This window comes from Schistocerca piceifrons, chromosome X (genome assembly GCF_021461385.2).
Source record: "Schistocerca piceifrons isolate TAMUIC-IGC-003096 chromosome X, iqSchPice1.1, whole genome shotgun sequence".
In the NCBI taxonomy this organism is placed as follows: Eukaryota; Metazoa; Arthropoda; class Insecta; order Orthoptera; family Acrididae; genus Schistocerca; species Schistocerca piceifrons.
The window spans coordinates 407,103,198-407,125,679 of NC_060149.1; the positions used below are offsets into that span (position 1 = coordinate 407,103,198).

At 36.9% G+C, this 22,482-nt stretch overlaps 1 protein-coding gene across 3 annotated transcripts in view; it reads right to left on the reverse strand.

The window, feature by feature from the left end:
* Positions 1–3,893: 3,893 nt before the first annotated feature.
* The window catches only part of LOC124721320 (elongation of very long chain fatty acids protein AAEL008004), a 331,184-nt gene continuing 312,595 nt past the window's right edge, over positions 3,894–22,482 (reverse strand). For all 3 annotated transcript variants that reach the window (XM_047246231.1, XM_047246232.1, XM_047246230.1), the window contains one exon: positions 3,894–5,903. In XM_047246231.1, coding sequence (XP_047102187.1) covers positions 5,748–5,903 — 156 coding nt within the window. In that variant the 3' untranslated portion in view covers positions 3,894–5,747. The remainder of the gene's footprint in view (positions 5,904–22,482) is intronic.

Below are 22,482 nucleotides of genomic sequence, written 5' to 3' on the forward strand. Positions count from 1 at the left end.
AGAGACAGCAAAGGACCTGGAAGAGCAGTTGAACAGAATGGAGAGTGTCTTGAAAGGAGGATCTAAGATGAGCATCAACAAAAGCAAAACAAGGAAAGTGGACTGTAGTCGAATTAAATCGGGTCATGCTGAGGGAATTAGATTAGGAAATGATTCACTTAGAGTAGTAAATGAGTTTTGGTATTTGGGGAGCAAAATAACTGATGATGGTCGAAGTAGAGAGGATATTAAATTTAGACTGGCAATGGCAAGGAAAGCGTTTCTGAAGAGGAGAAATTTGTTAAGATCTAGTATAGGTTTAAGTGTAAGGAAGTCGTTCCTGAAAGTATTTGTATGGAGTGTAGCCATGTATGGAAGTGAAACATGGATGATATATAGTTTGGACACGAAGAGAATAGAAGCTTTCGAAATGTGGTGCTACAGAAGAATGCTGAAGATTAGACGGGTAAATCACGTAACTAATGAGGAAGTATTGAACAGAATTGAGAGAAGAGAAATTTGTGGCACAACTTAACTAGAAGAAGGGATTGGTTGGTAGGACATGTTCTGAGGCATCAAGGGATCACCAATTTAGTATTGGAGGGCAGCGTGGAGAGTAAAAATCATAGAGGAAGACCAAGAGATGAATACATTAAGCAGATTCAGAAGGATGTAGGTTGCAGTATGTACTGGGAGATGCAGAAGCTTGCACAAGATAGAATAGCATGGAGAGTTGCATCAAACCAGTCTTCGGACTGATGACCACAACAACAACAACAACAACAACAAGTCATTCTTCCTTTCAGATGAAAAATCACCCAAATTTCTGACACCTCTGCTTCAGAATCCACTGACTGAGCCATATTTATGGTTTTTGCACTGTCAGATGAGTGCATTTCAGAGACAAATTCTTAAACTTAAGAAGGCAGACAGCAGTATTATAGAAGTAGCTGCACTTTTGGAAGATGTTGTGGGAGTGATAGGATGGCATAAAAAGGAAAAATTTGTGCCACTCAAAGTGAAATCTATGTATCTTGCAGAAAATAGAGGTTGCATCCTCTAGGGATATCCAGCAATTTCATTCTGATATTGAGCAGGTTTACGAAACACGTGAATATTATTATTATTATTATTATTATTATTATTATTATTATTTTTTTTTTAATGGTCAGCAAACTTGAAAGAAATTTCCATTTTCCAATGGATGTTGCTAGGCTCAGAGCATGTTTGGAATGAAGTTACAGGGGCAATACTATCTCTGCAAGATGAAGTATTATCATTGCTTGACCAGTTTTGCTTCCTCAACCAGTACACTGTATCACAACTCAGCAAGAATAGTGATAACTGATCTAGTAAATCGTGTCTGGAGAAGTGGACCTATTTCTTTGAACAGTGTGGATGTGTAGAGCAGTAGTCACAATTGCTAAATCTCTGTTTCAGGACACAATGTTACGGTGAAAAGTGTATCTTCTCTCATGAATTGTCCAGTGGACTGAAGAACAAAATAGATTTCAAGTATCAATAGTTAAGGCATTGGTAAAATGTGTTTTCAATTATGAAGTGAGCTGCTCTGACTTTTATTATTATACACAATAAAATGTGGGGGAGGGGGCTGCTCTACACATCCACACTGTTCAAAGAAATAGGTGATCATTAATTGTCAGTACACTAAGTCAAATGAGAGTGTCCAGATGAGTGCAAGTCTGACAGTGCTTCATCTCTGCAGCTGACTTGCCAACTGTGAAGTGAATCACCTGCTACACATGACAAACACACTTGTAATTGACTGATCCCAAGTTTCAGTGTCCCACTAACATGAACACTCTAGTATGGGAGCACAATAATTATAACAGTAAAGGAATATTGCTAGTTCTAAATTCTGTTGTACTATTGGGATAATGAATAACTGCTTGCACTGCTTCTAGACAGCAACATTGGAATCTGTAAACTTTCACTTGTTCGATTTGTGAGGTATCTCTTGTTTTCTGGAAAATAATTGGAAAAACACATTCAGGCCTACTAGTTCACTGAAAAATTTAAATTTGTGCATTGTGAATTTGTGTACTTCCAAGTGCAGTTGACCGGCAAACAATAAATGTGCAAATATATCTGAGTATTAAACCTTTTATGCAGCTACATCCTATACAGTCTTGTGACTGTAATGTGTTGGCTCTGCAAATTTCTTCTCTTCCTCTTATTTTTTTTAATACAGCAACAACCACAATAGTGGCTACTTTTTCCCCCTGAAACATAGTATGACTCACTGACTGAGGGGCAGCTGTTATTTGAGGAGCCTGGGCAGAAGACCTGCTTGTGAGAACCACTTTCCTCCTACTGTAAGTGGTTAATCGCAGCAGTTCAGAATGTCCTGACTAATAGTGGCAATTTGGTTGTATCTTTCACTTTTTTATGCTTAAGGGTAGTGATCCAGGTTATGCTTCCAAATTATGTCCATTTTTCGTAAGTTTAAGAGAAATGTCCCGGTTTGTCAGACAGAAATTATGGTAACCCTAGGCTGGAACCCACATTTGACTTTAGCAAAATAATGTGCTTTCATATTGCCAATGGTTTGTGAATCTGCTTAGCTGATTTTCCTCTCACAGCATTTGAAACTGTGTGTGTTATGGCTGAGGATTCACTCCTATGCCAAATAACATGAAAAATTTAGCTTGGTTGCCTAAAGTGACTCCTGCCCTTGCTTTCCCAGGACTTTTTACCTATTTCTCCTTGAAAAATAGAATCAACATGATCAATGGACAATGAAAAATACAGGATGGTTATTCCACCATCATTGCATCAGTGTGCCATCAACTTTCTGCCCCTGAACACTGGGGCATGATGTGCATGAAGGCACTTGCGAGAAAGTATGTTACTTGCCAGGCAACACATATGAAATAAACTAGAGAAACCTGTTTGCAGACCCAACACAGTGCTTCCATACTTGTGCAATGCCTCTGTGTCTGTGCAGTAGCACTGCTCTTGGCCTACTCTTCATGAACTGTCTTACTCAAACATTTTCACATGCAGATTCAACTTAGCCTCAAAAGATTTAAGTTTTTGCTTTAGCTGCCAACATGACTTTGCATTCTGTATTTCAGTAAGTACTTAGGTTTATGACAAATAACTACTACTATCAGTTTTCATTTCTAGCCAACTGGTGATATCAAGCCTTATATGAGTCCCCCTGTTTTCAGGAGTTCTCCATGCTCCAGCCCTTTTAGTACATATGTTCTTACAGTTCACCTTCCTCTCTAAGTATAGAGACAGAGGATAGAAGTAAACTGTGTTGACAGATATAAAATATGCAACATCAGAACCCAAATGTAATAGTATTATGCTAAGAGTGGATATAAATGGAGTGTACACAGTAGATAGAATCAATTACACCTGAGTTCCCAAGAAATATATTAAATACTAAGAGAGAAAAGTTAATTAATGATATGGATGGCTAAAAAGATGGAAACGACAGCCCAATGGTGTAGAATATTGATGAAGAGGTCTCATGAAACGAAAGTTAAGAGAGAAGGTAAAAAAGGAATGAAAATAAAAATCAACCTTCATACTACTAAATTATTAGTGAGGTAGAAAATATATGCATTCCTTGAGATTTGAAGATAGAAGCCATAAGCTTACCATCAATTTGTTAATGAGCACACTTTCTAAAATAACACTGTTGTTACAAGTACATAAAATTTGCCTGCACTCTTTCATTCTTATTGAGTACTTTATTTGGTCATTCCACAAGAATAAAGATTGTCTTATCAATAGTTAGCACCCAGTTAGCTAGAATGAATCACAAGATGCCAGTTAAGAAAAAGAATTCAGGTTTTGATAGATAAAGGAAATGATACGAATCAGTGGTCATCTAAAATCATACACTGACATTAAAAATAAGTGTAGACAATGTAAACAAATACATATAAAATCTATTTAATGAGCAAAAACAATATTTTACAAAGAAACACATTATAGACATACGGGTATAAGAACACGTACTCATAAACAGTTCAGCGATATTGTATAACAGCTATTACAATAAATATACATTATCATCTAAGATATATAACAACCATTCAGCATCAGGATGCTCACAGCAAATTTGAAACAGAAATATAAAAGATTGTTCCTTTCACACCCTGCCTTATTTGTGCTTCAGATTTTACAAACTTGTATCATCAATGTACCTTACCCAAAATTTTATATTTTACATCTGTATCTGCATTACATGAGGTCTCTTTCACAACACTGATCAACTGAATTACAGCAAATGCTAAGCAGATTACTGTTCTCACACACAATGACTACACATTAGAGGAGTTCTTTTTTATATAACTGAACAGTTGAGTACAGTAGATTTCATTTGTATATAAAACTGTCATGTGTCAATGTTATTAAGCAAAAGTGACACATCTTTTAATAGCTGCTTGCATTTGTTTCAGTCACTGTCTGTCTCAGAAACTGTTGCATATGTAGCCTATTACAAAATATAATTAACAAAAAGTAAACCTTTCAAAGTTTGTACACAGGAAAGAACTAAACAGTTATAGATTGACCAATTGAAGTGTATGCCTGGTGGTGAACAGCACTCAGCCATGGCAAGTGAGGGGGAACTATTCAGCTACTCACCACAACTGGAAAATGGAGCAGTTGGTATTATTCTCCTCTAAAATGTCCTATAATTATTGAAATGAGTGAAGAAAGTAGTACATTGACAAGAAATGGCAAAAGATGTGTGTGCAGCAATATTAAACTGAACTTGTTGCTTCACTCTTTGTTTTGTTGTGTGTATATAGTCTAATTGTTGAGCACAATAAACTTAACAGCCCACACAACCCACTCTAGCAATACTTAGCTAAAAAAAACAAAAAAAAAAAACTGCCATTCTCTCTCCAGGTCCACACCATGTTTAGTTGAGCTATACCACAATTTAGCTGAATCTTGTTTCAGAGCAATATACATTGCACAATAATCTTTCTGGGGATTGGCCAGTAGAAATACATATACATTTTTCACATTTCTGCACCTCATATCCTTCAACAGTTCAGTATGAACTGAGAGTTTTGATTTTATCATCTAAAGAGTGAATAATGTAAAAGCAAGGAAAAAGTAGAATAGTCAGCAAAGTTTATTGATCTGAAACATTTATGGCAATAATAATAATAACACATCAATACTTATTTATGGCAATGAAACATTTCTGACAGCAGATGACAGGCAAAATTTGATAACTGCCATATGTCTGTGACTGATGCAAATTTTTAATATTCAGCTGTACATCACATTATAATTTAGATCTGACTAGACTTTAACTTATCATAAAAAATATACAGTGATAAAAACAAATATAATTATGAACTGACAGTTTGACAGAAACTCAACTGAGTTTTTTTGTTATGGCTCTTGTTTCTAACAAATCTGCAATTGATGTATGATATTAACTTGACATGAGAATACACACATTCACATATAAAATCATGCTATGAATACCATGGGCTTCCAAAAACTGTAAAAATAGCTTTACTCCTTTTAAACCCTTATTGTTTGCCATTATGTGGGTTAATAAAGAGGGACTGTGTTCAGAATACACGTATTGGATTTAATGCCCACAGAATGTTGTAGATAAAACACTTTTTTTTGTTTACATCCACAGCAGTATAGAGGAACACTTCAGTTGTTCACTGTCTCCTGCTCATCATCACTTACAGTTGATAATGAGCATTTACATGTCTGTTTTCCTAAAATGAAAACAGCACTAAATCAGTACTTCATCAGTTTGTACCATTTGCTAAAGACTTATTTGCAACTGTACGTAAGTGAATATCTGTTGATGCATTGATGTAATAGTCAGATGCTTGATTCTTGGTGTAGCCATTTGTTACAGCATGTCCATTTGTGACAGATGTGTGATTGATTTTGGTTTCATTCTGTAAGAAAAGGATATTCTGTGATTAGTTCAAAATACGTCTTGTTGCAAAATCATAAGTTGTCAACAGTCAGAGGAATCCTTATAAATAAATTTATTAAGTGGCGCTACAACCAAATGAAGAGGAAACTGTTTAGATGTTAAAATAGTTCTAACAGAGCCAAAAATCACAGTGACAGTTCGATTATTCCGGACGTCTGACAGTGTTTCATTGGGCTTTGGTTTTGACTCATTTTTCAGCCAGTCTGATTGATATTATTGTCAAATACAGTAGATTATAAGTTAAGTTGTCATCAGTCTGAAGATTGTTTTGAATACCACAGTGCATTACTAGGCATGGTGTCTTTAGAGTAGTACGCCGTTGGCTTCTTCTGAACTTCGAACTGACTTACCTCACCAGTTATACCTCACCAGCTATACCTCAGTTAAACGTGAATTTCAAATCACAGTGCAATTCTGCCTTTTCACATCAATAAACATTGACAGAGGTCAAAACAGTATTAAATGAGAGATTAAAATCCTAGGGCTTTGAATTTGTAGTGTAGGAATTCATCAGTGAGCCACCAAGCCACACACAATAGATTAAATCATCACAAAATAAAAATTTTCTTTGTACTGTATTGAGTCATTCTTTTTTTCTGGAATTCAGTATCACTGGTTAATTGCACAGTAAACTGGAATGGGTAGTTATAAAAGTAGCCCATATAAATGTTGACAAATGAATCCTGTTAAGACTGAATTATTTCACTTGTCTCACTTTTTTAAAGTTGTTATGAAAGTTGCCCATAAAACATCCTATGAGCAGACTATAAAATATTACTTATTGTTTATTTCACTTATAGTTTCCATAAATGAATTCTACATTACCAATGAGGTAATGAGTTTCTGTGGTTATTTTGTGATGATATCAAGTCATTAACTACTACATTTACATCTACATGATTGCTCTGTAGTTCATAATTAAGTACCATAATATTGTTGTAGGAGTTTGATTGTAATATGTGTCATACATTGGAATTCATATGCAGTTACCACAATAGCCCATGTTAATTTAACAAGTGACTGATTTATAAATGAAATATAATCATTCCAAAAGAGAAATCATCATATATTGCACAAAATTCAGTTACTAGAAATATTCCAAGGACATACATCTTCTGAAACTGCACAGCTGCTCACTAACAAGAAAATGAATGCAAATTTATTAAATTGTTTGATCTTAGATTAGTCAGATGAAGACCAAAACTCTCCTGTCATTAATTGGCTTGAATGATAGGAGGGATGACTGAGAATAGATACTGGTGAGCAGTATACTGATTAATCTCTCACAAATAAAATCAAAATGTCTTTTGTGTTGCACATGACGAGATTCAATAAATGTGAAATGACAGAACAATTCCTCTTGATGAGAAAAGAATGGAGTACATGAAAAATAAGTACACCCATGAACATCATTCTACAAAATTGCAACTCATCATCACTGAAATGACGCAAAAAAGGAAGATGTAACCACTGCATCAAAACCGTGGCAGATATCAATAAAAATTATTCATCATACATTGCAGGTTTTCGCTGCTAGTATATGTGTCCTCGGTGACTTCTGCTTTATGCGCAAAAGGCTGTACCCCAATGCATATTTCATGGGCCTAATTCATTGTCTCCTAATGCTGGAGACACCATCAGATGGTATAGACTCATATAAAAAATTCAAACTTACATGAGTTCAGCAAGCCAAACTGTTTATATGTATCCACACAATGGCTGAGTCATGGCATCTTTTGATTAATGCCTAAGATCACAGAGTCACGCCTACGAGTCTCTTAGAGCTTGTGGTGCAGTAGAATTGGAGCTGTTTGCTTCATTTGCTACTAAGCATCACAACTTGTCTAATTTCAATCCTTGTTCTTTATTCTAAAGTTATTTTTATTATTTTTTTCAATATGGCCTCTCTGTACATCCAAGCAGAGTAATGGTTGTATTTTAATAAAACTGTAGTAGTATTGAACAAATGAAGTTGGTGGTTCTTTGGTCCCAGAGTATGATCTGCTACTGCCAATTTATCCATGTTTCCCAGGCAAACATTACTCTTGTATTCTTTAAGTCACATGATAATGCTTCTTTTTGTAGATCCTATGTATACTTGACTTCATGTGCAAGGGATTTTGTGTACTCCTACTGTTGCAGGCAACAGGCATAGGTCCCTTGCTGTGTTAAAATGTTCATGCACTTTTCTTATTGGTTTAAGCACTATCAGTACCATGTCTTTTTAGTAATCTGCTGAGGCAATTTGTGACTCTTTTTACAAATGTATCCACACAATGGCTGAGTCATGGCATCTTTTGATTAATGCCTAAGATCACAGAGTCACGCCTACGAGTCTCTTAGAGCTTGCGGTGCAGTACAATTGGAGCTGTTTGCTTCATTTGCTACTAAGCATCACAACTTGTCTAATTTCAATCCTTGTTCTTTATTCTAAAGTTATTTTTATTATTTTTTTCAATATGGCCTCTCTGTACATCCAAGCAGAGTAATAGTTGTATTTTAATAAAACTGTAGTAGTATTGAACAAATGAAGTTGGTGGTTCTCTGGTCCCAGAGTATGATCTGCTACTGCCAATTTATCCATGTTTCCCAGGCAAACATTACTCTTGTATTCTTTAAGTCACATGATAATGCTTCTTTTTGTAGATCCTATGTATACTTGACTTCATGTGCAAGGGATTTTGTGTACTCCTACTGTTGCAGGCAACAGGCATAGGTCCCTTGCTGTGTTAAAATGTTCATGCACTTTTCTTATTGGTTTAAGCACTATCAGTACCATGTCTTTTTAGTAATCTGCTGAGGCAATTTGTGACTCTTTTTACAAATGGGAGGAAAATTTTCCCTTTAGTTGGTTTTGTTTTTTCACCTGAAGCTCCAGATCTTTTAGGAGGCAGTGCCTTATTTATCTCTTTGCAGAATAGCAGTTTCTTTTGAAAGTAGTTCTTAAATGATTGAACTTTTTCTCCAAGTACTTTGGTTCATGAAATCTTTTAGGCCAGTCCACCAATGTTTTAATAATTCCCCTTTTGTGCTTGGGATGGTGACTGGAATTTTTGTGACAATATCTATCCATGTGAGTAGGCTTTGTGCTCTAAAAGTTCTGCCACGTTTTTTAAGTACCTGGATATACAAAACTGAATTTGAACCTTCTTTCAGTTACACTGTAGTTATGAAGAGATAAAGATAAGAGATTTTTTACTGCAGAAGATGAAAAATTGAAGATATTAGTTTTGGGTGATAATTTGGTAGCCATACAATTTAAGCACATAGCTCAAAGAATAAGCAAAAATGCATTACAAAGATGGTCAAAATTACTCTCTCAAATAAGGATAATCTGTGGTGAATCAAAAACTGAGAAACTGTAAATTAAAGTCTAAAAGAAAATAAGCAACTTTGACAAATTTGATTCCAAAAGGAACCAATGTGCACGGCGACTGTAGATTAATTAAGGAAGAACAGGAATACAGCGAACAGTCATAATCCTACTAGTTTCTTACTATACTTGTATACTCAGATTTCAATTACAAATAGCCATCTTCAGTGTACTTGAGTGAGTTACCATCCAACGAACTCTCAACAGTACGTCACCTTAAGTCACATGGTAATGTTTCTTTTTGTAGATCCTATGTATTCTTGACTGCATGTGCAAGGGATTTTGTGTACACCAAATGTGGAAAAAAATTCATAAGGTGACATGTACTGTAGTGAGTTCATTGGATGGTAGCTCACTCAAATGCACTGAATATGATTACTTATAGTTGAAATCTGAAGAATAATACAAAACAGTGGGATTGCCACTGACTGCTGTGTTCCTATTCTATCTTAAAAGAAAACACTGAATTCATTCCACCTGAAAAAGTTTGTACCACACTAAATACAAGAAGAAAATACAAAAACTGAGTGAATTTAATGTGAAAGAAGAGGAATAAAATCAAAGCAAATAGCAAAATAGTATAAAGAAAATGGAAAAGAGAAAATCACCAAACTGAAATAGATTGTAATGCAGAAGCAATGAAAAATGAAATAGAAGTTCGCAGCATATAAAAGTGCAATGCTGGACATTACAGTCAGCAAAAGACATCTGTATATTTTGGATGAAAGTAAATGACCTATGGAGAATGAACAAATACAATGAGTACATTATATGATAATATTTTGTTATCAGAAAGCAAAATTAAGAAAAATATCTTCTCAAAATCAACCCTAGAAAGGAAACAATGAATTTAAATCTCCTTGTAAATGAAATTACAGAAGATTTTCCCCCTGTTGCGAAATATAAATGATCTGTCCTTCCTTGTCAACCTTCCCTTTCGCCACCCCCTCATCCTCCGAGACTTCCATTTCCCTTCCACAGGAAATAACTGTTGGTTCTGAATGTTAGGTAGTGTGTCACTGCTACTTTTATATGTGACTATTGGCAGTACCACACATTTTGCATTCGAAGGTAAGCACTGGCAAGCAATTGTGTTTCATAATTCATTACTTTTCTCTGGTGAATTTTCCTTTGATACAATTTACAGTTGAATTCAGAAAACGACTTAAAACATGATAATCTTACTCCAGGATCCTTCTCTGAGACTGCTGACTCTCAGATATAATAGTTCAGTATGGTTGCAAATTAGCTTGAAACTCCTGTGAGCTAATGAATATGTTGCTATAAGTCTACATCTAACTGTATGAGTAACCTAGGAGAAATTATAAAATCAGAAGAATTTGAAAACAGCATGATAGTGTTAACTACTGCAACATAACAAATTTGTGTCAGGCTGTAAATTTGTGTGTTTCTCTAAATTAAAAAAAAAAAAAAAATGCAGATGGCTTATAGGGGACAGTCAAATGAAAACAAGACAGATGGTGGAAAATGTGGGTAGACTGTTTATTATTTAAAAAGTAATCACCATAACAGTTAATACATTTATCTTACTGTGAGACAAGATGGTCAACACCTTCATGGAAAAATGTGTGCAATTGCCTACAGAACCATGATTGCACCCAGGCATACACCTCTTCATCTGAAGCAAATTGACGGCAATGAATGTCTTTCTTCAAGGCTCCAAATATATGGAAATCAGATGGTGAGAAACTTGGACTGTGTGGAGGATGTGTAAGGGCTTACGAGTGAAACTTCTGCAGTATAGTCAAAACAACTTGCCAACAAAATGCCTGTCCACATGTTCATCTATATCTGCATCTGCTTCTACGTCAATATGCCACAAGCCACTTGACAGTGTGTGCTAGAGGGTACTTCTGGTACTACTAACTGGTCCCCCATTCCCTGTTCCACTTGTGAGGGGTGAGTGGGAAGAATGATCATTGGTAAGTCTTTTCATTTTTGTCAGAACGTAAACTGATTTTGTGACATATTACAAGTTCCTAATCAGGAGCGAATTATTTAGTCTCACCTGAGTGCTTTGGTAGTTCAGTTTTTTAATCTCTGCATGTGAATCTGATTTACTAGACACAGTTCTCCATGCGTACAGTAGAGTTCCGTAGTGGATGTCGATTGTCCTTGTTTGTCTGTGTAGTGTAGTTTCCCACAGTCTTTAGTAAGGATAGGGGCTGTGATTGCTGTGTGTGGATACGAGGTGAGTTGGTGACTCTTTGCTCTCAGCTCCAGGCTGTGATGACTTCGGTTATACAGCTTGAAACTGCAGTGGATGGGCATCATTGTTGTGGGCTGGTCGTGGGGATCCAACGGACAACCAGCACATCTGAGTTCACTGATCAGTCCACACCAGTGGCCAGCACAGTTACTGCTCACACTGAGGTTGACCCCTCACCCACTGTCGAGTGGGATGTCACCTCGGAGTGTGGAAGGCGATGAAGGACTTTCCAAGGGGCTGAATGTAAGACCTCCCCAGTTAGTCTGACAAACAGACTCCAGGCACAAGACATTGTCCCTCAGTCAGATGCAGTTGCTTGTCCTGTTTCAGAGGAAACATCTCAGCCTGAAAGATTCAGACAATCACAGAGGGTAGGATTATTGTTAGTTGTGAGCTGCAAAGTTAGGCACATTATGGTTCCCCTTAGGGACTTGGCTGCCAAGGCAGGGAAGAAATCTAATGTGCACTCCATGTGCATGCTGATAGGATTTGTTCCAGACATGGAACTGGTCCTTCTGCATGCACTGAAGAGCACAGCAGTGGTGGCTCACATCCATGATGTGTGTTGCTTTGGACTGGAAGAGATTCTCTCTGGTTGCAAGCAGCTAACAGAAATGGTAAAGGCTGCCAGTCTTGCTTGCAAGATGAAAGCAGAGCTCACCATTTGCAGCATAGTCAACAGGAATGATTGCCGACTTCTGGTAGAGAACTGAGTGTAGTGTCTGAATCAGAGGCTCAGCTGGTTCTGCGGCCATGTAGCTGAAGACTCCTTTACTTGCGCCACAGGGTGGTTGGGTTTCTGGTCAGCTGAGTAGGTCAGGAGTCCACTACATGCTGTGTGGCATAGACTGGGCAGTTTTTTAGGTTAGAGCATCTTAGGAAAACACAAAAACTTCATTCTCAAAAGGTGCAGGTTGTACATAGGAAGAACATAGAGCCAGGAACTATCGGTATCTGTTGTAAACTGTCATAGCTGTGCTGGGAAAGTACCAGAGCTCCAAGTGCTAATAGAAAGCACTGATTCTCAAATTTTTATGGGCACCAGAAGCTGGTTAAAGCTGGAGATAAGTTCACCCAAAATTTTTGCAAAGAACCTAACAGTGTTCAGCCAGGATAGGTTAAGCGAAGTTGGGAGTGGTATGTTTTTTGCTATTACAAGTAGCCTATCTTGTAGCAAAATTGAAGTAGATAGTTCCTGTGAGTTAGTATGGGCAGAGGTCATTCTTGGCAACTGGAATAAAATAATAACTGGATCCTTTTACTGATCTCCTAAACCAGATGATAACAATTGCCAAAAGGTTCAAAGAAAACTTGGGTTTAATTTCAAACACATACCTGACCCATACAATTCTAGTTGGTGGTGAATTTAATTTACCCTCAATATGTTGGTGAAAATACATGTTTAAATCTGGAAGTACACAGAAAACATCTTCTGAAATTGTGCTAAACGCATTCTCTGAAAATTATTTTGAGCAGTTTGTTCATGAGCCCAAGTGAATAGTAAATGGTTGTGAGAATACACTTGACCTCTTAGCAGTGATAATCCTAAGCTAATAACGAGCATCAAATTAAAAACAGGGATTAGTGAACACAGGATTGTTGTAGTGTGATTTAATATTTTAACCCCCAAATCCTCCAAAAATAAAGAAAAATATACCTATTCAAAAAACCAGATAAAAATTCAATTGACACCTCCCTGAGAGACAATCTCCACTGCTTCACAATTAACAATGTAAGCATAGGCTAGATGCAGCTTCAATTCAAAGAAATAGAATTGACAGCAATTGAGAGATTTATACCAAGTAAATTAACAAATGACAGAACTAACGCCTTATGGTACATAAAACTGGTCATAACAGTGTTGCAAACCAATGAAAAAAGCATGCCAAATTCAAAGATTGGCAATATTTTACAGAAGCTCAAAATTTAGCACAGATGTCAATGCAAGATACTTATAATAGCTTCCACACTGAAAATTTGTCTTGAAACCTGGCAGAAAATCCTATAAAATTCTGGTCATATGTAATATGTGCTAGTGGCAAGACAAATTGCCTTCTCTGTGTAAAAGCAATGGAAATACTATTGACAACAGTGCATCCAAAGCAGACTTACAAAACACAGCCTTCCGAAATTCCTTCACCAAAGAAGATGAGGTAAATACTTCAGAATTCGAATCAAGAACAGCTGCCAACATGAATAACTTAGAAGTAAATATCTGCAGAGTAGTGAAGCAACTTAAACCACTTAATAAAAGTAAGTCTTATGGTTCAGACTGTATATCAGTTAGTTCCTTTCAGGGTATGCTGATGCAGTAGCTCCATACTTAACAGTGGCAACACCTGCCCCCCTCCCCCCCCCCCCCCCCAACTCGATATGTTCGAGGAAATGTAAGGCATGTTATTTGGTCTTTTGTGTGCCAAAGTGCAGTGCCATACCTATTCACACAGCATTCTTCTATTGCACGTCACTTTATTTTGCTCTGTGGAATTCAAACATATACTTTTTGTAATGGAAGCTATCAGACCCATATTCAGGACAGTGGAAATTAAAATATTCTGTGGTGCCTCTCCTGTTCCCAGTCGGCTGGTTTGACAACCTACACCCCCCTTAAAAAAACTCACAATTAATACTGGGTGGGATTATTTGTGACCGAGAGAATACGAACTCTTCAGAAAATTTACACTATTTATTGCCTGTTAGCTAATAACATTCTCTTTTGTGTGACATAAAATTAAATATAGGAAACATAAAACCAGTAAAGGCAAGAGACAAGCAAGACAGTATGCATTTCTTCAATCCTTAGGTCCCAGAATTTTTTTCTCTCTATCTTGCTAAGCGTTAAATGGCTTGCTTTCCTTTCTGCAAAAGAATCTATTACCTTATTAAAGTTCGCCAAATGTCTTGCTACATGAAAAATCAAAATGTAATTGTATAATACTGAAAGAGTTGGTAACACAAATAGTACCTATGGCTTGTGTGATTTCTCGATTTGATTACATCTGTGTTGTCACTGTCTGCTAGATAAAATGAAAAAGATCTTTGTAATATTGCAGTAATTGTAACACATTCCAAAATAGTGAGACTGATTTTGCACAAATGGTCATTTTTATATACCTCATTTACATAAATAACATGACAGAATGGAATTCGCAAAGTACTAATGTTAAATGTCTATTAGGCCCACTAAAAGCAAAAAGTTCTATGTTAGGAAATAGTTTCACATTTCATTCAAATGCTTCAGTTCCTCAAATATGACATCGAAAACTAGTTGTACAAAACTTCTCTATAAATATGGAACTGACATATTCTTCCACATAATTTGTGTGATGTACCCATTTCTTCTTCTTTCTCGATCCAACAAACAATCTTGTCATTACTAACTCTGCAACTATTCCTGCCATTGTCAAAATTTATTCTCCAGTTAACTTCCCTAAGCCTGCCAGAATCACCAGCTCAGTTATCCCACATTTATTTTCTGGTTAGGCATTATCAGGTGTTCATACAATACGTTTTTCATGCTGTTCTGAGAATAGAACTTAAGCAACTGCTAATCGGGGACTGTACAACTGGCCATTAATAGTGTAGGGTTCTGTTAAACATTTTCTGTCAAAATTTCATTTTCTTAGATACACTGAGAAGATATGAAATCTTTCTTGCCTGTTATTCTTGTTAGTCATTTAAGTCCACTTTGGTAGTCTGACTCTATGGATTTCACTAATAATTATAACAATGCTGATCATTTGCACGCCCCATCAACCACATAAACAAACAGCAATTGGCATTCAGTAGTTTGGGTTTATTTGACTCAGCTCATATAGCCCCATCCTCTCTTGTCTGTGGGAAAGTTTTTTATTTTTAGATGCAACGGAGATGCCCCTGGCAGGGAAATCACGTACACTATGCACCCATTCAAAAATCAACTTATGATTCATTTAGAAATCAACTTTGAATGTGCTCAAAAATGTTCAAAAACCAACAGGGATGTGTTTCAAAACCACATGAATATTCGATAGACCAATGTGCGCTGGTTGCTAGGCGCTTTGTGAAACAAGATTTTTTTTCTTCAAAAATATGAATTTGGCACCCCAAAAAATTCCTGCCCAGGGCAGATACCCTGGTTTGCTGGGTTGCCACTACAAAGTTTTTGGTCTGGTTTGAAAATATTGTAGACCCGGGGCTGTAAATGATTTAGGAGATAAACTGATAAGGGAAACTTCCCATCACACCCCCTTGTGATTTAGTGGTAAGAGTGCCCGGTGTACAGCCCATCAAAAACTGAACACAGATCAAGCATGAAAACAGGAAGAAGGTGTACTGATCATGGGATGTCCACCCTGAACAAATTCATTGGAAAAAAGTGGTCATGATGTTGGACTGCAAAGTGGGTGAGCCGTGTTCAATGCTCTCTTGCTTTTTTTTTTTTTTTTTGCTGCTCCCTGTATTAAAATTTGTGTCTGTGTCATGGTATAATGTCCGTTTGCAGCAGTGAAGTGTAAGGAAGGGACCTACAATGAAATTCAATTCTGCACAACTACTCTATTAGCAGCTGAAAGGAAGTGGCTTTCAAACGCGAACCAAAAGCCTTTGATGACAAGGAGACAATTCAACCGAATCCTCCACCAGAAAACATATCTGGTGGGTCATACATAGACTGAATGTGTGTCATATGATAGGACCTAATTTGTACACCTGGAGAGTGAGTGAGATATGCCTCCCTGCCCAGTTTAGGTGTTTTTATGAATGTGAATGTGATCTCTCCCAAGGAAATGAGAACATAATAGTTTGCCACATAAGCTGCAGATAATGAATGCAACAGTTTCATAACCACACAATTTCTCTGTGCTCTGTCAAAACACATATTTTAGTGTTTTTGAAGTTGCACTCAGTTTTGGAAGTTTTGCTCTTGAATTCCTTTGTTAACATAGTTAACATCTGTTTATTTGTTGTTTTCATTCCCGTGAGGTGTCTATGTGGTATCTCACCTGCTCTTACTATTCATCACATTTACTTGTGACAGTACTGTATTCATACCACATGATTTATATTCTATAACCAAGGTACAGTATGACAACCACCAAGCCTACAGAAAGAGAACATACATTTCAATGACTGAATGGACAGTTCATAAAGTTGTGAAAAAAAAAAATAAATGGCTCAAGGGGGTTTAGAACCTAGATCACCCACTTCATAATCCAACCCTGTGACCACTTAACCATGGCACCATGGCTATGTCACTTTCCTCAGTATTGTATTTGTTACATTTGGACTGTTCACTTTTTTTTTTTCGGTACACCTTCTTCTTGTTTTCATGCTTGATCTGTGTTCAGTTTTTGGCAGGAAATCCACTAGGCCATCTTCCCACTAAATCTGATGGGGGTGCGATTGGGGGGTTTCGTTGTGAGCAGCCATCTTAGGTTGTTTGCAGATGATGATGTCATTTATCATCTTGTAAAGTCATCAGAAGATAAAAAAAATTACAAAACAATTTAGAAAAGATATCTGTATGGTGCAAAAATTGGCAATTGACCCTAAATAATGAAAATTGTGAGGTGATCCACATGAGTGCTAAAAGGTATCTGTTAAACTTCAGTTACATGATAAATAAATCAAATCTAAAGGCCATAAATTCTACTAAATACCTAGGAATTACAATTATGAGCAACTTACATTGGAAAGAACACAGGAAATATTGTGGGGAGGGAAAACCAAAGACTGCATTTTATTGGCAGAATGCTTAAAAAATGTAACAGATCTACTAAAGAGACTGCCTACACTATGCTTGTCCATTTACTTTTGGAGTACTGCTGCAAAGTTCAAAGAAAAGTAGCATGTTTCATATCATCGTGAAATAGGGGAGAGAGAGTTACTGACATGATACAGGATTTGGGGTGGACATCATTGAAAGAAAGACGTTTTTTTGCTGTGGTGGAATCTACTCATGAAATTTCAGTCACCAACTTTCTCCTCTGAATACAAAAATATTTTGTTGATGCTGACCTAAATAGGGAGAAAAGATGATCATAATAAAATAAGGGAAATCAGAGCTTAGACAGGGAGATATAGGTGTTCCTTTTCTCTTTTCTTCATGCGCTGTTTGAGATTGGAATAACAGAGAATTATTGTGGAGCTGGTTCGATGAACCCTCTGCCAGCAATTAAGTGTGATTCATGGAGTATAAATATATGTAGATGTAGATGCAGATGAAGCCTCTGTATTAGCTCTAATTTCTAAAAAATTTTCTTTGTGGTCATTTTGTGGGAGGAAGTAATATGTTGTCCGACTCTTCTCAGAAAGCACATTCTCAAAATTTCAACAGGGACCCTTTCTGTGATGCACAACGATTCTCTTGTAGTATCTACCACTGGGGTTTGTCAAGGATTTCTGTAATGCTCTCATGCTGACAAAATGATCCTATGATGAAATGTGCGCTCTTTGTTGGATCTTCTTTATCTCTTTTATCAGTACTACCTGGTAAGCATCCCAGGCTTATTTATGAACAGTACTCAAGAATCATTGTAAGCCATTTCTTTTGTGGATGAGTTACATTACCATAAGATTCTTAACATTAAATGTCTAACAGTACTCCACCAAAATATTCAGTGTGTAAAAGACAAAGTGCAACAGCTGGAAGTCGAGTTACAAATCTTAGACAGCACTGTTATCTGTATTACAGAGCACTGGTGTAAAGAAAGTGAAATCTTATATATTAATTTACCCTCATATGTCCAAGCATGTTCTTATTGCAGAAACACAATGAAAGGTGGAGGATCATGTATTAATGTTAAGAATGGCATTGAATTTTAAGTCAGAAATGATATTATCATGCTAAGTGTAGACAAAGACTTTGAAGCATCAGCAATAAAGATTTATTATTTTTTTTCATCAGTCTACTGACTGGTTTGATGTGGCCAACCACAAATTCCTTTACTGTGCTAACCTCTTCATATCAGAGTAGCACTTGCAACCTACGCCCTCAATTATTTGCTTGACGTATTCCAATCTCTGTCTTCCTCTACAGTTTTTGCCCTCTACAGCTCCCCCTAGTACCATGGAAGTCATTCCCTCATGTCTTAGCAGATGTCCTATCATCCTGTCCCTTCTCCTTATCAGTGTTTTCCACATATTCCTTTCCTCTCTGATTCTGCGTAGAACCTCCTCATTCCTTACCTTATCAGTCCACTGATTTTCAACATTCGTCTATAGCACCACATCTCAAATGCTTCAATTCTCTTCTGTTCCGGTTTTCCCACAGTCCATGTTTCACTACCATACAATGCTGTACTCCAGACGTACATCCTCAGAAATTTCTTCCTCAAATTAAGGCCGGTATTTGATATTAGTAGACTTCTCTTGGCCAGAAATGCCTTTTTTGCCATAGCAAGTCTGCTTTTGATGTCCTCCTTGCTCCGTCCATCATTGGTTATTTTACTGCCTAGGTAGCAGAATTCCTTAACTTCATTGACTTCGTGACCATCAATCCTGATGTTAAGTTTCTCGCTGTTCTCATTTCTACTACTTCTCATTACCTTCGTCTTTCTCCAATTTACTCTCAAACCATACTGTGTACTCATTAGACTGTTCATTCCATTCAGCAGATCATTTAATTCTTCTTCACTTTCACTCAGGATAGCAATGTCATCAGCGAATCGTATCATTGATATCCTTTCACCTTGTATTTTAATTCCACTCCTGAACCTTTCTTTTATTTCCATCATTGCTTCCTCGATGTACAGATTGAAGAGTAGGGGCGAAAGGCTACAGCCTTGTCTTACACCCTTCTTAATACGAGCACTTCGTTCTTGATCATCCACTCTTATTATTCCCTCTTGGTTGTTGTATATATTGTATATGTCCCGTCTCTCCCTATAGCTTACCCCTACTTTTTTCAGAATCTCGAACAGCTTGCACCATTTTATATTGTCGAACGCTTTTTCCAGGTCGACAAATCCTATGAAAGTGTCTTGATTTTTCTTTAGCCTTGCTTCCATTATTAGCCGCAACGTCAGAATTGCCTCTCTCGTCCCTTTACTTTTCCTAAAGCCAAACTGATCGTCACCTAGCGCAATCTCAATTTTCTTTTCCATTCTTCTGTATATTATTCTTGTAAGCAGCTTCGATGCATGAGCTGTTAAGCTGATTGTGCAATAGTTCTTGCACTTGTCAGCTCTTGCCGTCTTCGGAATTGTGTGGATGATGCTTTTCCAAAAGTCAGATGGTATATCGCCAGACTCATATATTCTACACACCAACGTGAATAGTCGTTTTGTTGCCACTTCCCCCAATGATTTTAGAAATTCTGATGGAATGTTATCTATATCTTCTGCCTTATTTGACCGTAAGTCCTCCAAAGCTCTTTTAAATTCCGATTCTAATACTGGATCCCCTATCTCTTCTAAATCAACTCCTGTTTCTTCTTCTATCACATCAGACAAATCTTCACCCTCGTAGAGGCTTTCAATGTATTCTTTCCACCTATCTGCTCTCTCCTCTGCATTTAACAGTGGAATTCCCGTTGCACTCTTAATGTTACCACCGTTGCTTTTAATGTCACCAATGGTTGTTTTGACTTTCCTGCATGCTGAGTCTGTCCTTCTGACAATCATATCTTTTTCGATGTCTTCACATTTTTCCTGCAGCCATTTCGTCTTAGCTTCCCTGCACTTCCTATTTATTTCATTCCTCAGCGACTTGTATTTCTGTATTCCTGATTTTCCCAGAACATGTTTGTACTTCCTCCTTTCATCAATCAACTAAAGTATTTCTTCTGTTACCCATGGTTTCTTCGCAGCTACCTTCTTTGTACCTATGTTTTCCTTCCCAACTTCTGTGATGGCCCTTTTTAGAGATGTCCATTCCTCTTCAACTGTACTGCCTACTGCGCTATTCTTTATTGCTGTATCTATAGCGTTAGAGAACTTCATACGTATCTCGTCATTCCTTAGTACTTCCGTACCCCACTTCTTCGCGTATTGATTCTTCCTGACTAATGTCTTGAACTTCAGCCTACTCTTCATCACTACTATATTGTGATCTGAGTCTATATCTGCTCCTGGGTATGCCTTACAATCCAGTATCTGATTTCGGAATCTCTGTCTGACCATGACGTAATTTAATTGAAATCTTCCCGTATCTCCCGGCCTTTTCCAAGCATACCTCCTCCTCTTGTGATTCTTGAACAGGATATTCGCTATTACTAGCTGAAACCTGTTACAGAACTCAATTAGTCTTTCTCCTCTTTCATTCCTTGTCCCAAGCCCAATAGAGATAGTTGCTATAAATATGCCCAAGAAACTAACTATATTATGTGTATATCATTCCCCCAGAGGTAATTTAGAGATATTCTTTTCAAAACTTATATAAAGCCTAGAACTAGGATTGACTCTGAAACATAATATCCTTTTGTGTGGGGACTTTAACATAAATACAACTAAAACAGATGACACCAGTAACACATTTGTGAATATCCTACATAGTTGTGGTATATCATCACTAGTCAACTGTGCAACAAGAATAACCACAAATTCATCATCTACCATTGACCATGTAGCTACAGATGTAGGCAGAGAAAACTGTGATGTACTTGTCAAAAATCTGGGACTGTCTGACCATCTATGTCAGATTATAAAAGTAAAAGCTTGTGTAAAAAAAGAATCAAAACTGCATGTATATAAAAGAGTCTACTCCCCATCAGCTTCGCAAGAGTTTTCTTTAAAGTTAGCATGTGAAAGTTGGGAAGGAGTATACATAAAAACTAAAGTGAATAACAAGTTCTCCAATTTTATGTTTGAGTTTAAATTAAAATTTGAAGAAACATTCCCCAAAGCACTAATTCCCGTTGGAACATACACCAACAATAAATGGATTACTAAAGGAATTAGAAAAAGTGCTCAAACTTGTAAATACCTAAACTCCATTAAAAAGGACAATAGTGATCCAATTTTTTGCACTACTACAAAAACTACAAAAGGATCTATAGGAAGGTACTCCACACTGCAAAAAAATCAGCCAACGATAGGTTCATAAATTTAGCCAATAATAAAAGTAAAGCTATATGGGCTGTAGTGAAACAAGAAACAGGAACTGTGAAGCAGAGAGGTACAAACACACAAATCAGGAACAAGGAAAACTTAGAAAGTAACCTGAAAGAATTAGCAAATTATGTGAATACCTACTTTAGCAGCATTGCAATGAACTTACAGAAAAATTGTCCAAAAGGTGCTAATCAACCAATACAGAAGCATACAGCAAACTCAATGGTATTGCTTCCAACTACTGAGGAGGAAGTATACAATTTGTAATGCAATTAAAGAACAAAAACTCAGCAGGTTTAGATGAAATCCCAATGTGTGAGCCGAAAAAATGCATATACAGTATCAAAGCTCCAATAACAGAAATCATAAATGAATACTTCAAAACTGGTTGCTTCCCTGACTATCTGAAGCATGCTGAAATTTTACCAGTTCACAAGAAAGGTGCCATAGAAAACGTTGAGAACTACAGATCAATAGCCCTAATGTCATACTTTTCCAAAGTGATAGAAACAATAACGAAAAACAGGCTTTTGAGCTATCTAAGTAAATTCAACCTCCTCTGCTATGACCAGTATGGTTTCAGGGCTGGTAGAGGTACAGAATCTGCAATAGAAGCACTAGATGAGAACAGCTATGTAACTGGCCTTTTCCTAGACCTGTCTAAGGCATTTGATACAGTTGACCACCAGAAGCTGTCACATAAATTAGAGGCACTAGGAGTAAGGGGAGTGGTTCTCAAATGGTTTCATTCACATCTAGAAAACAGAGTACAGTCAGTAGAGATCACACATATCTCCAGTGTATCAAGTACATTGAGAAACATATATCTGATCCACAATATATCAATATTGGGGTCCCTCAAGAAAAAGTGTACTAGGCCCTGTATTATTTCTGGTGTATATAA